This window comes from Polyodon spathula, chromosome 6 (genome assembly GCF_017654505.1).
Source record: "Polyodon spathula isolate WHYD16114869_AA chromosome 6, ASM1765450v1, whole genome shotgun sequence".
Classification (NCBI taxonomy): Eukaryota; Metazoa; Chordata; class Actinopteri; order Acipenseriformes; family Polyodontidae; genus Polyodon; species Polyodon spathula.
In genome coordinates, this window is record NC_054539.1 from 1,893,508 (window position 1) to 1,909,853 (window position 16,346).

Below are 16,346 nucleotides of genomic sequence, written 5' to 3' on the forward strand. Positions count from 1 at the left end.
TAATTGGTAGATTAATCTGTGCACATTTTAATAAAGGTAACAATCTTATAGCGGCTGTCCTGCATCAAAAAATCAATAGAATCTAAAAAAAAACAATGAGAATGTGGTCTTTTTAAAAGCATTTTTGTTTTAGCAAATGTGACACATTTTCACAGAACAAGTGTTCTTTTGGGCCACTGTCAGTCACATGCCTGAAAACACAAGCCAGCTGAGCTGCGTTTCCATCGTCGGTTGTTTAATCTCCCGTTACAGCTCCGTACTTGGCTTCCTGTGCTTCTGCTTTTACTCGTTCTGAATCTTGTTAGAGGTACCCGAGAATACTGTGGCTATTGACAAGTGATTGCTTAACATGCTGTCATAGTCAGAAATCAGAGAAAGTAATGACACATAATTACCTCTATTAGAGGAACTGCTGCCTTCGTCATGCCCTCTGAATGCCAGTTCTTGCTTGCCAAGGGAAGAATCAATCAAGTGTTTAAGAGCCTCATTTTTATTCTTACTTGCTCATTGTGATGTATTGTATTCCTACTCTTCTGCCTGTCCAGTTGAACATCAGTCCAGGTTTGGCCAAAGGTTTTGAGTGTAACAGTGGCTCGGAAGTGACTTTGGGAATGCTCATGTTTTTCTGCTGTTCCAGATTGCCTTTTCTATACTGAACAAACAACAGTTCCAGCAGTATAATTTTTTATTTGACAACTACCGGTAAGCCACGAATACCTTTCATAATTTGAATTTTGGAAGTGACGAGTATATCCCTTCCCTTCCTATGTCAGTTATGCTTGAAAATTGATTTGTAACCAAACATCTGTGGTCTGATGGCATTTTTTTTTTTTATTTGTAAAAAGTAATTCCAAATAATACTTCAAATTTCCCAGTAACGGTCTAAAATAAGCAATATCACACGAAATTCAGCTATTCTTATACCGCTTACCCTAGCATAGCTATGTCCCGCATCTGCTCGCTAATGATTGGACACCTGCATAACAAGGGGCAGATCTTTGAAGTTCCTATTGGTTAAACCTATTAAAGACCTTCAACTGTTTATGTCCCGCCTCCACTCACTTATGATTGGACTGCCACGGATACGATTCAGATCTTCTATTGGTCGATTTTAGTTTATATAAAAAATAAAATTATGCACAAATTAAATTGTAAAAAGCCCTAGTTTTAACCATTAAAAAACAATAAAACACCCCTGATAAATTGGTGGATATCCAATAACCACTGAAAAAACACTGGAAATTGTTACTCAATTCACATTGACTTGACCGTTTCCTATTAAAAGAAAGACAAAAAACCTACTACTACAAAAATGTCCCTCCTTCCTGATTGGTATCTATCCTTCCTCATTCGTTGTGAATACTTTAAACCCACCCCAACTACTGAGTGACAACAAATTCCAACATTTCTATTGGAGGCTTGTTTGTGGGTTTTAAAGCGGTATTACAGTCAAAATATGGAGGATATAAAACAGAATTGCAAATTGTGGTGAAAATGTAAAAAAATACCTACACACAAACACCCCAGAAGAATGTGCCCGTGACCATGAAGATGTAGTTGTGGAAAACAACAAAGGAAAGCAGGTACAACTGAACAAGTAGGCCTACTGTCGAGTTACTATGCACATATTTTGACAGAAACAAATGCCCAAGCACTTTGAAAACTAACCGAAAATAATAATTTTCATCCAAGGTGAGGAACAAAGAGGAACGTTCGCAGTCACGTGCTTAGCAATGGCAGCGAAGGGGAAAGCAATCAGCCATTCCTCTGAGTCCCTATGTAAAAGTTCTTCATGTTGCCAAAAAATGGCCAAATTTTGCTGAATTGTGCAATGCCACAACATTGCAAAAAAAAACCATGCCTTAGCTTGTATATGATCCCATCAGAGGCAACAAAACCAGGGAGAAGGCAGTTTTGGCTGCAATCAATAAGAAGTCGGACGTTGGCTACCCGACCACAATGGCAGCTGGAATCAGAATATACATACATTTGCAGCACCCACTTCGACTTATATTTATGATTATTTTTATAGTTATTTTTAAACTATAAAGTGAGCATTTCCTTGTGGTTAATGGTGCTTAAAGAGAATATTTAGGTAGCTCATTTGCCAGTAGACAAGCACACAGGTGGCTGCGGCGTGGGGGGGGGGCGAGTAGAGTCACTTCAGAATAATAATAAAAAAAAATGTTGGAGGGGGTCGCAGAGTTAGCGTCTCAAGTCTGTGTCAACCAACATGAAGCTAGATTAATAGTTTTTTATATTGCATTTCATTACAGATTTTTACCACATATAAATTTCTCCAGGTAATAATTTGAAGTATTTACCACATTATAATATGGTGGGTCCCCGTATCATGCTTACATTGTATTAAATTTAGGCTAGAGTCTTGCCATTATGACTGTTTTTGCTTTTGGTTTTCCAGGCAAAAAGAACAACAATCCAGAGCATCCAGATTATGGCCCATCATTGTTTCCACACAAAGCAGCAAAGAGCAGAGAGGCTGATGAGCACTAGATCAGGAGGTCTGAGAGAGCCCTGGCCAGGAATGCCCCTGTGGTAAACCCTAGCCGGGAATGGAGTAAGAAGTAGGCACCACCTAGTCCCTTTACCCTTGTATTTTATATTACAACAGTAATTAATTTACTCATTTAATAGCAACACACCTAGCAATGTGTATTTCTGTACACATTTATATGCACACACACACACACACACACACATATATATATATATATATATATATATATATATATATATATATATATATATATATATATATATATATATATGATACTGAGGGTGCCAGATCAGACCGGTCTGGCAGTCCCTCAGTCGATCGTCACTCCACACAGTTGCTGGCAGCTTGTACAGACATTTTTCAATCCCAACCAAGCACAATTTGGCCTCGTATCTCTTTATTAGCTGAAGCATCAAGACTTTCAATAAAATCATATGCCATTTCTATCGCATTCTACTATTTCTCCTACTCTTCTGAGATGGATTTTAGAAGCGTATCATCAATTGAATAGTACACAATGCGGCTGCTAAATCGATGACTTCCTGATCATAAGGAAGAAAACTGAACACAAAGAGCGGTCTCTGCAGTAACTGACGAGTTCTATACCCGGGAACTAATTGGAAGGGAAAATTACGAATCAAGCCAGTGATCGGTGGCGTCTCTCTGGGAACCGGGCTCTAGGAATTTAAACGACTGTTTCAGAGTACAGTGCACATTCCAAAAGCACCTCTCTCTGCAGCGTGTCTGTGTGCTGCACTTTTAAAAAGAGACATTCACATCAACAGCACAACATATGCAAAGCACTTTGTATTCAGAAGCACATGTCCCATTAACAACAGAAAATAAACGGAGAAAATGTAATTAACATTAGATAATAACACTTTATAGAATTGATCATAATAAGTTTATAATACACCATGTATGAATCTAGATGGCGGCTGGGGGGTGGGGGTAAATTTTAATAATAATAATAATAATAATATAATAATAATAATAATAATAATAATAATAATACCTACATCATGTGTCAAAAGCGATGCCCAATTAAGGCAAGTACGTTACTTCTGGACTCAGTTGTGGATAGGGCCCTATATTCAGTTACACTGTTTCTTATTTTTCTAATACTGAGCTATTGGAAATACAGTCAACTAATCATCTACTGGTCCTCGGGTTTGGACAAAGTAAAAACAAAAACCCGTTAATAAAATGTATGTATTTATTTATTTATTTATTTATTTTTGTGTAGTGTTTTATGTAGCAAGCAACAATTATTCCCGAATGCTACAAAAACTCACACATACGTCAACCTGAAAACTAAAGAGTCGTCACCGAGTAATTTAGAAGTTAGATACTTTAGAAGTTCACCATATAAATAGAAAACAGAATTACATCGCTTTTTAAACATTAAAATCATCTTAATGTTGCAATTCACTGAACATTTTTAAAAATGGCATGATTAATATTATGTAAGTACAATCTTAGTGAATAAATTAACCATAGTGACAGTGTCTCTGTTTATTTTGTTGGATTTTAGCTTTATTCATTTAAATTTAAATTATTAAGTTCATATAGCCTATATGTAACATTACATGAAACAAAATATAACTGGGAGTACATCTTAAAAAACGCAGAATCAATATTAAATGATAATTATGTCCTGAAATGTATTGATTTGACAGCGACGCACTTAAATAATTCATCGCTGCTGGATGTTATGTTTTAGTCGCCATTTGGTTTTTGAATTTCAAGGTGGCTGAACAATACAGCACACAATGTATGACAAGCAGTGTTGAAAAAACACATTTTACTTCCACTATTAAGAACAGGCTTCATATAGCAAACCCTCAGTGTTACAGACTACTAGAAGTGTAATGGATTTTAGGTACGATTCTGGAATATTATTATTATTATTATTATTATTATTATTAGTAGTAGTAGTAGTAGTAGTAGTAGTAGTAGTAGTAGTAGTAGTAGTAGTATGTTATTATTATTATTATTATTATTATTGTTATTATTATTTTATTATTATTATTATTATTATTATTATTATTATTATTATTATTGTTATTATTGTTATTATTATTATGTTATTATTGTTATTATTATTATTAGTTATTGTAGTATTAGTAGTAGTAGTATTATATTATTATTATTATTATTATTATTAGTAGTATTAGTATTATTATTATTGCGAAGCCATGTTATTATTATTGTGTCATGAGAAAAGAATCCTGCGAAGATGTTTGTAGCCTAGTCTTTATAATGTCCTCCATACAATCAAACACATAGCGGGGCTGGTAACCTTTCATTAATTCCAGCAGCTGCTGCTAAACAAGTACAGAACTTCATTAATAGACAGCATACTGATGTACCAATACCTACAAATGAATCAGACTCAACTTTAGTAATACATACAATTACAATAATAACAAATAAAACACGCCAGTTTTCTTTCATTTTAAATAATATAAAACGACAATAGTCTGCATATTAAATGCACTTATTAGGCCTATTCTGTTTAGGAGGAACTTGTTTCTTGATTTTGTAGATAAAACACAAGTGTAACATTTCCAAAGGGGAATGATTTGCAGTTATATAACAACGTATATAGGCCTCCCTTTGTGTAGAATGACAGGACTGCTTTCACTTGCTGTGTAAACAAACCCCGGGCCTTATAATGAGGTCAGTTTAATTGTCAGCCACCTGCTGCCAAACTGAGTTGCCGATTTGGCCTCTTATTAGAGTCGGGGCTAGGTTATAGATACCAGTGGAGTTACTTATATAGAGAGTTACGTAGAGAAACAGTGTCTGTTTTGAAGGCCTTTTAAAAGCATGCGCATTGTATGCCCAGAGACAAGGCTGGATTAACGCAGGGACTTTTGCGGCTGCAGCCCAGGGCCTCTGATTTTGAAGGCTCTCTGTTTATATATATATATATATTATATATAATATATATAATATATATATATATATATATATATATATATAATTTATAATACAATATCTAAAAAATGAATAAGTAGCGTGCGACTGGATAGATCGGAAAAACAGGTCTGTTTAACCAAGTCGCATCGCAAGACTGGCTGATCATATGACTTGACCTGCGATCAAGTCACGTGACGCAAACCAGAACCTGGAACTGTAAGACAAAGCAGCGCCTAGGAAGCGGAAATACACAAAGAACAAGGACATCGAGAGGAAGATATGTCAGACAAAACACTGGCCCGCAATTATACTACAGTACCAACGCATGTATGTGAAGGTACCAGTACTGCGGAAGATACATTGGATCAGAAATCAACAGGAGGAAACGACCTCGCCTTTTCTCCCTCTTGGTAGTAGTTTGTGGTTGTGAGGGTTTCCGGGTAGTTCTCTTTTAGACTGAGCAATTCTCGTTCCGATTTGACCTTGTGTGGTTTACTGATATCGTATAGATTTCTAAACCGGGTTTCAATGAAGTTTTTAAGTTGTATTAAAACAGCCTGCCTCATTTGCCCCCCCCCCCCCCCCCCCCCCCCCCCCAATAAATATAAATAAATATAATATATATATATATATATATATATATATATATATATATATATATATATATATATATATATATATATATATATATATATATATATATAGATACCTATTATACACGTACACATTCCATAGAGATAAGTATTTGTACTTGAAGCCATCAGTAACGCTGTGGCCAATGCTCATTTACTAAACTGGCGCTAATGCAAACATCGAATCAGATCAAATAAGGATCAGCTAAGAGAGAATAATTTGTCATAAATGTTAATCGAGTGTGGTGGTAGTAAAACAGTAAAGGGAAGCAAATGAATATGCAAAGAGGGGCCCAGAAAACGATAACAGCCCCGGGACCTTATTAAACTTAATGCGGCCCTGCCCAAACGGGTATAGTAAAGCACGGTAAACTATAGTACATGCAGAGTGTAACCACGGGTTAAGACATGAGAAATATGCAAAAATACTGTGCAAGTATCAAAGGAAATACGAAGCTAGACCAAAGCCTAGTAAAGGCAGCGTGGATTATCGGAGACCCATATTTAACAAATACAAAACAGTTAGGGTGTATCAAAAATATCTGCGTTAGCAAAGCGTGGACTGTATAATGTATACAGCAAAAACTTAAGGACTGGCATAGAACACTGCACATCTTGGAATGGCATAGCACGTCGATGGATTGTTAAAGTTAAGAAAATAACATGAATAATCATACCACTAAGAGTCAAAGAGTTGACACTGGCCGCGCTGCCACTGTACACGTATCACTGGAATACTTTCCATCTGAAAGCAAGTCTTTATCTTACAATTTAATCAGCACGCTGGACCGGTTTTCCAGAATACCCTCTATACAGTGTGTTATCTGTTATCCGTTACACGGCGTTTAAAAGAGTTGAAAAGCCTTAACATGAGACATACTCGTATGTGTGCTTCCATACATCTCTAATGGTTTCCGACCTTACGCACAATTAAACCCGGGTAATCTTACACTCACATGTGGCCAAGAGAGCTCACCGGGATCTATTGAAAACACAAAGTGATTTACAAGAATTACATATAGTTCACTAAAAACACAAAGCGTGCTGAAATAGTCAATGTAAAAGATTCCAAATTGTAAAAATAAGTTATCACAAATGTAAAGGTTTTTTTTTTTTTTTTTCTTTTTTTTTGCTTTAAAACACACAGGTTTTTTTTTCCTTCTTAATCTTAAGTAAATGAACATATACAGTCACTGTCTGTAGAATTGTTTAGGTCTTCAAATCTATGTGTTTATTTCGTAATGCGTGTTGTTTTTTTTTTTTTTTTTTTTTTTTTTTTTTTAGGCTTTGGCTTGGCAATTTCTCGACTTTAAAAAAAAAAAAAATCAAAAACTGTAATTAAAAGATCGTAACCCAAGGGGATATGAAACATTAACATAAACTGTTTTTTTTTTAATCAAAGTGCAAAAAATGTACAAGCAAAACAAGCCATCGCCTTTCATTATATAGAAATATATACTGATGCACAAATACACATATAACCAGTTACTCATAAACATTTCTGTGACACGTGTTTCAATGCCAATTTGTCGTCATAGCGGCTGGAGTAAAGTAACTGTAAAGAGAAAAGTCTCGACGCTCTTCTCTTTCTCTCTACCCCTCGCGTGTGTTTCATTGTGTCTCATTTATCCTACGCGCATGGGTTCATGAGGAATTCTCGTAGTTCATGTGTGATATAATGCCTCCAAACACGGGCTTTGTATATTTGCCTGCAACAAAGCAACTGAAACATATTAGTTTGAGTAACGCATACATAACTATCGTGTATTTCTACAGACCTACAGAGCGTTCTAATGAGCTAAAATATCAATGAGCTCACCCGCATACGAGGAAAAACAGTTTCCATCGGCCCATCACACAATTTAGTTACATTAATAATAAGCTAAGGCATTCACCTGGACGGTTAACAAGACGAATTGACGAAAAGGAAAAATAAAGTCCGTTTGAAAGTACAAGTCCCACGGTGATGAAAGCGCGCATTGCAAAGGAAAGTGGCAATAAGGAAGGAATCTGGATTAAGCAGACACGTCTCTCTAGGGTGATGATGTCAATTTTCACTTTTATTGCAAATGGGTATATAAATATGAAAGTATTGTGGGGTCGAGCTTTGTATTTGCTATATATGTTTACATGCGGTAGGCCTCAAAAAAAAAAAAAAAAAAAAAATACAATAAAACAAAACAAAAAAGGCGATTTTTTTGTTTTTTTCTCATAACAGATATTTTCAGTGTCGGTATTTAACATAAAAACACTTGACAGAACCATTTGAAAATCTGCAGTATGTAAACATTATAGACCATATTGATACCCAATAGGGAAGCACGTTTAGTGTAAGCTGTTCGTGGTCTATAAGAACTTTTAACAGCGTCCTGCACTGCAAATGTTAACCTACAGTGGTGCCTGTATTCTTTACTACAGTCGCTAAATCTAACTGACAATGGAAAAAATATTTTGATTTATGTTGCAAAAAAAGAGTTTATGAAACTTCCTAGTTACTCTGCAAAATGTTACAGATACCAAGAAACAACAGAACCGGGGCTCTTAAGTAAAGCGCCAATGTTATTTATTTTAACGTTATTTTACAATAATATACGTTTTATATAGAAAACAAAACCGATGTTAACTTGGTGGTAAACGCTTTGTGATAAAGCTATTGTTTGGTTCTTTGTAGGTTTTTCTCCTTTAAGACTATCAGTAGAAGACAGGCTGGTATTAAATGCTTTGAGGAAGGTCCTAATGATTGTTACTGGGCAAATCTGACAGTTTGTCTTTAATTTGAGAGAAAGGACAACCCAGTCTAAGTTACACTCAGCACTAGTTGTGTCGGCCTTCCACAAATACACATAGATTGCCATTTAAATGAACCGTAACACCCTACAGCAAAGTACAATGTTCTAACTGCTTCTGCTTCCCTTTGTACATTTCAGGATTTCAACTTTACAGCATGGCCCAAATTTTAGAGGAGGGAAGGGATCCATCTAAATCGATCAACTGAAATCAGTCAAGATTAAAAAACATGACTTTTTTTACATCATACCTTCTTGTTTGTTTTTTTTTTTTTTTTACATTCTAATACGGTACCTTTAAAAAACAGCTATCCACCAGGCCTTCCCATTGTTGATAAAATATCCGCTAATGATTTGTTTTTGTACATCACTTATATGTCAGAAGAAAATAAAAACGAGTCTGTCTTTTATAGTCTTTAAAAAGATGCTTCTGTGGTTTGTTTTTAAGAGCCAAGGTCGACCAGGTTGGACGACATGGGGTTCAGGATGACATCGTGTAAATGGTGATGATGCATAGCGTCTGCGCTGGAAACCGGGATCGCGCTCGGACCCTGAGGCGGCGCCAGCCCGTGCAGAGGCTGGAGTCCAGAGTTCGACGTTAGCAGTAAAGCAGGGCTCGACGGTGTGTGATCCGGGGTTCCCGAGGGAGTTTTCTCGTCTTCAGAGCTCCCCAAAATTGTTTTATTTCCATTCATGGAAGAAGTCAATGGATTGTGGCTGCTGGAGTTTGAATTCTCGTTGTTTTCTCTGTGGAAGAGAAACAGGAACGCAGAGAAAGTCAATCAGAACCCCGTCGATGCGTCTACACTTAGATATCTGCAAGTAGTGTTGTATTCAACAGGCGCTTTATTTTCGTGGTTCCTTGCTGTGTTGGTCTGATCAGTGGTGCAGTGCTAAAGCTGAAGGGAGCAGGAGCGCTACTAAAACACTGACTTATCAAACAAGAACTGTTATGCGAATTAACGTGGGATTTGCCTCGTGAACTTCTAGTAACATACAATAGGTAATAACACGTGTATCTAATTCGACAGGTATTTCCAGTGTGTTTCTCCATCTACTCAGAATGCTTTACTTTGCGTATCTGTGGCACTGTTCATAATAGAATGTGCCTGTAATACAATATTTATAATGAAATAAATAGTACCTAACATCAATAAACACACCATGTGGCAATGATTAAAAACAGCCTTATATACAAATCATGAAATGCATTGTTGTGTTTACTCCCTGGTCTGTGTCTCCTCTTTTGAAGAATGGCTGCAATGACTGTGAACATTGAGATATATACTCGTCCTTTATACGATCAGTTGTGTGCAGCAAATGGTTTTAAAGACATAGGCCGGCGCAGTTTGAAACGAGAAGAGAGTAACACGAAATCAATTACCCGTTTTGTCGCTGGAGTTTTTTTTTTTTTTACATTTTTTTTTAAATTAAAATATTTATAACCCCTCACGATCTCGAGTACAATGATGTAGGGGAGACCGGGGCTGCTTGTCACACGGGTTGGTTGTCACGGTGCTCATAGCTATGAAGCTAGACAGCGCAGGCAGGTGATTCTAACACTGAATGTGTGTTCTATTGTCTGGAAGTCAACCATCTTGTAATTTGAGGTCAATTCCATCTAACATAAAGGTTAGCACATATTTAATTTCTTTTCATACCCAAAGTAAAAAATGCATATCTTGTTATTTATGTTGTAACTCTTAGTAGTATTGGAGTTTGTTTAAAACGCACACACACACATACACACACACACACACACACACACACACACACACACACACACACACACACACACACACACACACACACGTTTGTATTCCTCTACTTGTGGGGTCTTCTCATTGACTCTCACTGTATTTTTATTTACTATTTCTAACTCCAGTCAGACAACTCCACACAGGGTGAAAGTCGACAACAAACTAAATATTTTGGCACTTCTAGTTTTTATTTTAAAGGCATATTTAGTTCTTAAAAAGGTGTTTTACAAAGTGGGGACGTCCCCACAACGTCGTTTTTTCAGGAGTTACTATCTTTGTGGGGACATTTTCTCAAATTTTGTCACACACACACACACACACACACACACACACACACACACACACACACACACACCTGTGTCAATGTTCACGCTGCATTCACTATAAATTGTATTTGACTCGTGTTTTTATGGCATTTTTCAGAGCGCTTTAAAATGTAGGTTTTTTTAAAACGTCATATCTTTAAATATAATTATATTTGCCAATAGGTGTGCGATAATTCTGGCTTTGTTTTTTTCACAATACATGACAGGAAAAGTAGTTATGAACCGTCAATATAGTAATTAAAGTTACTCATGTTGAATTTGTTTAAACTTACTGATGACTAGAGTCTTAAATGGTATATATATTCATATATATATATTATATATATATATATAATATATATATAATAGATATATATATATATATATCATATATGTGTGTTAATACTTCTGACTTGGGTCATGAGACTGATGTATTTATAATTATAAACGGTAAAATATAAACCATTTTTTTTTTTGTTAAGAGGCAGAACGGGAAAGGCTTGTAAAAAAAAAAAATAAATAAATAAAAATAAAAAGTATTTTCTTTTTGATTATTACCTGTCTTGGAAGAGTAACTGATATGCAATATATATTTTATTGCAGTTTTTAAACAGAAAGATTAAATGTAGCCTACGCTACACTGCATTTCGTGTATTTAGGCAAGAACAGTCTATTATGTGGACGCCTTGGGCTATTTTCGAAACGCGACACTTAAAACATAAGAAAGTTTACAAACGAGAGGAGGCCATTCGGCTCATCTTGCTCGTTTGGTTGTTAATAACTTATTGATCCCAGAATCTCATCAAGCAGCTTCTTGAAGGATCCCAGGGTGTCAGCTTCAACAACATTACTGGGGAGTTGATTCCAGACCCTCACGATTCTCTGTTTAAAAAAGTGCCTCCTATTTTCTGTTTTGAATGCCCCTTTGTCTAATCTCCATTTGTGACTCCTGGTCCTTGTTTCTTTTTTCAGGTCGAAAAAGTCCCTTGGGTCGACATTGTCAATACCTTTTAGAATTTTGAATGCTTGAATTAGGTCACCATGTAGCCTTATTTGTTCAAGACTGAACAGATTCAATTATTTTAGCCTGTCTGCATATGACATGCCTTTTAAACCAGGAATAATTCTGGTCGCTCTTCTTTGCACTCTTTCTAGAGCAGCAATATCTTTTTTATAGTGAGGTGACCAGAACTGAACACACAATTCAAGATGAGGTCTTACTAGTGCATTGTACAGTTTTAACATTACTTCCCTTGATTTAAATTCAACACTTTTCACAATGTATCCGAGCATCTTGTTAGCCTTTTTTATAGCTTCCCTACATTGTCTAGATGAAGACATTTCTGAGTCAACAAAAACTCCTAGGTCTTTTTCATAGATTCCTTCTCCAATTTCAGTATCTCTCATATGATATTTATAATGTACATTTTTATTTCCTGCATGCAGTACCTAACACTTTTCTCTATTAAATGTCATTTGCCATGTATCTGCCCAGTTCTGAATCTTGTCTAGATCATTTTAAATGACCTTTGCTGCTGCAACAGTGTTTGCCACTCGTCCTATTTTTGTGTCGTCTACAAATTTAACAAGTTTGCTTATGGTTTTTAGAAAGCACAGTAAAAAGACTGTAGCACAACGCACGTCTGGAACTCACAATTGTAATTTATAATATTTAGATTTTAAAACCGTCCATGTAACGTGCATGTGAGTTATACACGATTACTGTAAGATACATGTTTTCCACACTTAGTGTCTGCGCGTCTTAGGGATTCAGTCTCAAGATGAATGCGTATATTTATGTTTTTAAAAGAGAAGCATTTAAAGCAGTATTTCTAAAACAACACGCTTTTCCTCGACCTGAATAAAAGTTAATAGTTGTAGCCAGATATTCTTTTAGTTTTAATGGAGCCCTTAATATAAATGACTAGGTCAAATAGCGAAACGAGGAAAAGCAATATTCTAAATTAATTATTACTATAATTAATCTATAAGGGCAATTGTTTTAAGATAAGATTAAAGCATTACTGCACGTAACGTTTACAATTTGAAGAGCGGATTTCCCGAAGCCAAGCAATGCGTTATACCAGCAAAAACGCTAAACATAATTAGATAAACGCGGTCGATAGACATACTGGATTGTGTAAAATAGTGTAGAGATATACAGCCCCTATAGTCTTAAATTACAATTTATTGTAATAATAAGTTGTGACAATTAATAACATTTCTTTACTCTTGGTTTGCTGAATTATATCATTTTCTAGACAGTGTTTGAGGCAATAAAAAAAAAAATCTGTATTGCTATTCAATCTATTAAAAAAGAAAGACGCGCTAAATGTCTAATAAAACGAATTCTAGAATGGTGTATAAGGGGTAAAGGACGAGCTGAACTATGTAACTGGGTGTCTGCTTAGATATACGCACAGCTGCAGACGTTTAAACAAGTCTATACAAGGATATTAGAATCGGGGTGCTCAAAAGACAATAATCTGACACCCACAAGTATGAATCTTAATGCATTAACGATACAAACATATTGTCAACTTTGTTTAAAAATTAGAACCCCGACAATATTTACTTACTCGTACCTTTCTTTGGTTTCTGCCGCTCGGTCCCTCTGTCTTCTGTTTTTGAACCAGTTGCTGACTTGGGTTGTGGTGAGGCCAGTGGCCTCGGCTAGCTCTCTTTTCTCTCGTGGGGACGGGTATGGGTTGTGGGTGTACCACTCCCTCAGAACGCCCCGGCTCTTCTCTTTAAAGCAGTAGCTGGTCTCCTCGCCGTCCCAGATGGACCGGGGCAAAGGGAACTTTCTGCGGACCCGGTACTTCCCCACTGCCCCAAGAGGGCGGCCCCGGAGCTTCTCGGCCTCGACGTAGTGCGCTTTGAGCCAGAGCTGCTGCAGTTTGGGGTGGTTATGTGGCGAGAACTGGTGGCTCTCCAGAATCTTGTACAGCTCTCTGAAATTGCCCCTGTGGAACGCCACGACGGCCTTGGCTTTGAGGACGCTTTCGTTCTTGTGAAGGTGTTCGCAGGCAGGTAGGGACCACAGAAAGCGGCCAAGGCGTTCTATGTTGCCCCCCTGTTGGAGCACTTCGCAAACGCACGCAACTTGCTCTTGAGTAAAACCAAAAGTTGGAAGCATTGACATGATCGCCTCTTCTGTTTTTGTACCTGTTTTAAAAGTAAGACATTCACAACACTGGCGATCACCACACAAAAACAATCAGCGCTGTAAGTCCCCTTTGCACGGCGATAGTAAACTTTAAAAGAAAACCACAGTGAGAGATATATTTCAGACAAGAGATCGAAAACTGTAGTTTAAGTCTTATGCAAAACAACTTTGTATGTCAATCCCCTTCAAGTTACTACAGCAATAACTTTTAATACTTCCAGTGCCGTCCTCCTCCTTTTCTATTCCGATTCAACATAACATACTCCTAAGACTAGACTCTCTCCCTCGTTTTAATAATATTATTCTAACTGGCAAGAAATGGGATTTTATGGGCTGTGATTGGCTGGTTATCTGACCCGGGGATGGTGAGGATAAGACAATAGTTTTAGTCAAATTATTTGCCATGGTTACGCTGTCATTCAAGTAACCCGATACGCTTTGAGGTGGCTCCATGGCTGGCTTGACAGATTGCTCTCCTCCACTAAGAGCCCGTCTCCAGCTTGACATACTGCTTTGAGAGAGTTCTACTTTGATTGACTCTCGGAAGAGCCAAAGAGCAGATAGGCGCTGCGCAGTCTTCTTTCCACTCAATACAGGGTGGCGCCAGTGCACAGATTAGCTCACTATGTACATTCATACAACCTTACACGTGCCACACTTGACCGAAGCTAAAGTTAACATTCGTGTAAAAGCACCGTCATTCTTTAAACGGAACATGGACGTTTTCAAAGACATTTACGCACTGTTTAGCTTTGGGACTCCATTGCATCCCCATCTACACTAAATATAATTACAGCGTAATTATAAAGTAAGTAAAGTATAGCCTACATTTGTATCTTCAAACCCACCGGGAAACCTTTTTTTTTCTGTCATATCTATTAAAAAGCAAAGAAAAATATACTCACATTGAACATTTCTATATGGGCTTTTAACACGTTTCTGTTTGTTATGAACTGTCTCCGCGTTGAATTGACCCGTACGGTATTTGTGTTCTTTAAAAAAAAAAAAAAGAAGAAAAAACAGCCATTGTTTATAATTTTAAAATGTATTTAAACGTGTATTTCAACTGAAAACGGATATACAAACAGTAGTAAACCAAAATTGCTATTCCCATAATGGATATATATATATATATATATATATATTATATTATATATATCTATATAGATATATATCTATATAGATATATATATTATATATATATCAATTCAAATTAAATTAAAATTTAATTTAGATGTTTACCTGTATTAATTTCTCAATTGCAAAATTATATAATTAAACAAAACGTTTTCTACATACAATTCCGGTTTAGGGTACAAATGTGTTGGTATCCCACTTCCAGAAGTTGATCCTTTTTTTTTTTTTTTTTTTTTTTTTTTTTTTGTATGTACGTTTGTTTGTTTGTTTTTAACACTTGGAAAGGGAACCTTCTGATTTTCACTTAGTAAGGGCGTTTGCGATCTGAGCGGCAAGCTTGCGCAACAGTTCATCGGACTGACAGATTCCTTTTTCTTGACACAGCGATGGGAGATCGGTGCTCAGATATCCAGAGGACAGAGACAAGTTCCCGGTTGAGAAGTGACAAGGAGCTCCTTTCAATCGCCTTTGCTGAGACACTGGAAAAACTTTTTTCAAAAGGAAAAAAATAAACGAATGCTTTCTCCAAAAGAAACAAGCCAGGAATCTGTATCCTCTAACGACTCCTGCAACTCGCAAGGCTTTAGCGTTGTTTTTTAATTATTTTTTGTACACTGTGGTCTTTTTTGTATCAACCGTCCAAGTTATAATCTCTCCATGTTTAATTAATCGTATCAAGTTGATAAAATTGAGTGAAGGTGTCGTTTTAATTTTACACGCAGAGTTAGTGTATCCATCTATAAATCGATAAGAATTTTTTGCCTGAAAAATGCTTGACAATTTAAAAAAGCCCTCTGGAGAACTTCAATGTAAATAGTGTATGTAATCGCGTAATACAATTTAAAAAAATGCTTTTTTTGTTAGTTTGTTAATTAATTGTAAATTATAATTGTAATATTTTTTTTAATTTATCTTAATGAATCGTACTTGTAGCCGAGAATATACTTTCATTTTCTCCTAGCACTTTAACTGTACCAGACCACAAGAAAAGTGAACAAAAATATGAGTTATGAAATTATATAAAACACATCGCTATGCTTCTTCAAAAGAAAGGGGCAGAAGATGACAAAAGATCAAAGATGTCCGTGTGATTCCAGGATATACCTGTTTGCTT

General features: G+C 36.3%; 1 protein-coding gene across 3 annotated transcripts; it reads right to left on the reverse strand.

Annotated features, from left to right (window-relative positions):
• Positions 1–9,296: 9,296 nt before the first annotated feature.
• Positions 9,297–15,458, reverse strand: LOC121316679 (homeobox protein SIX2). Of its 3 annotated transcripts, XM_041251733.1 has the most exons (4): positions 15,395–15,458; positions 15,001–15,087; positions 13,506–14,094; positions 9,297–9,608 (listed from the first exon to the last, which is right to left on the reverse strand). In XM_041251733.1, the coding sequence occupies exons 3-4, from the start codon at positions 14,069–14,071 to the stop codon at positions 9,305–9,307; spliced, it is 870 nt and encodes a 289-aa protein (XP_041107667.1). In that variant the 5' UTR covers positions 14,072–14,094; positions 15,001–15,087; positions 15,395–15,458; the 3' UTR covers positions 9,297–9,304. The 3 variants fall into 3 exon arrangements, with proteins under 3 accessions (XP_041107667.1, XP_041107666.1, XP_041107668.1); XM_041251732.1 differs by having other exon boundaries at positions 13,506–15,087; XM_041251734.1 differs by having other exon boundaries at positions 13,512–15,087; positions 15,395–15,451.
• Between the last annotated feature and the right edge of the window lie 888 nt (positions 15,459–16,346).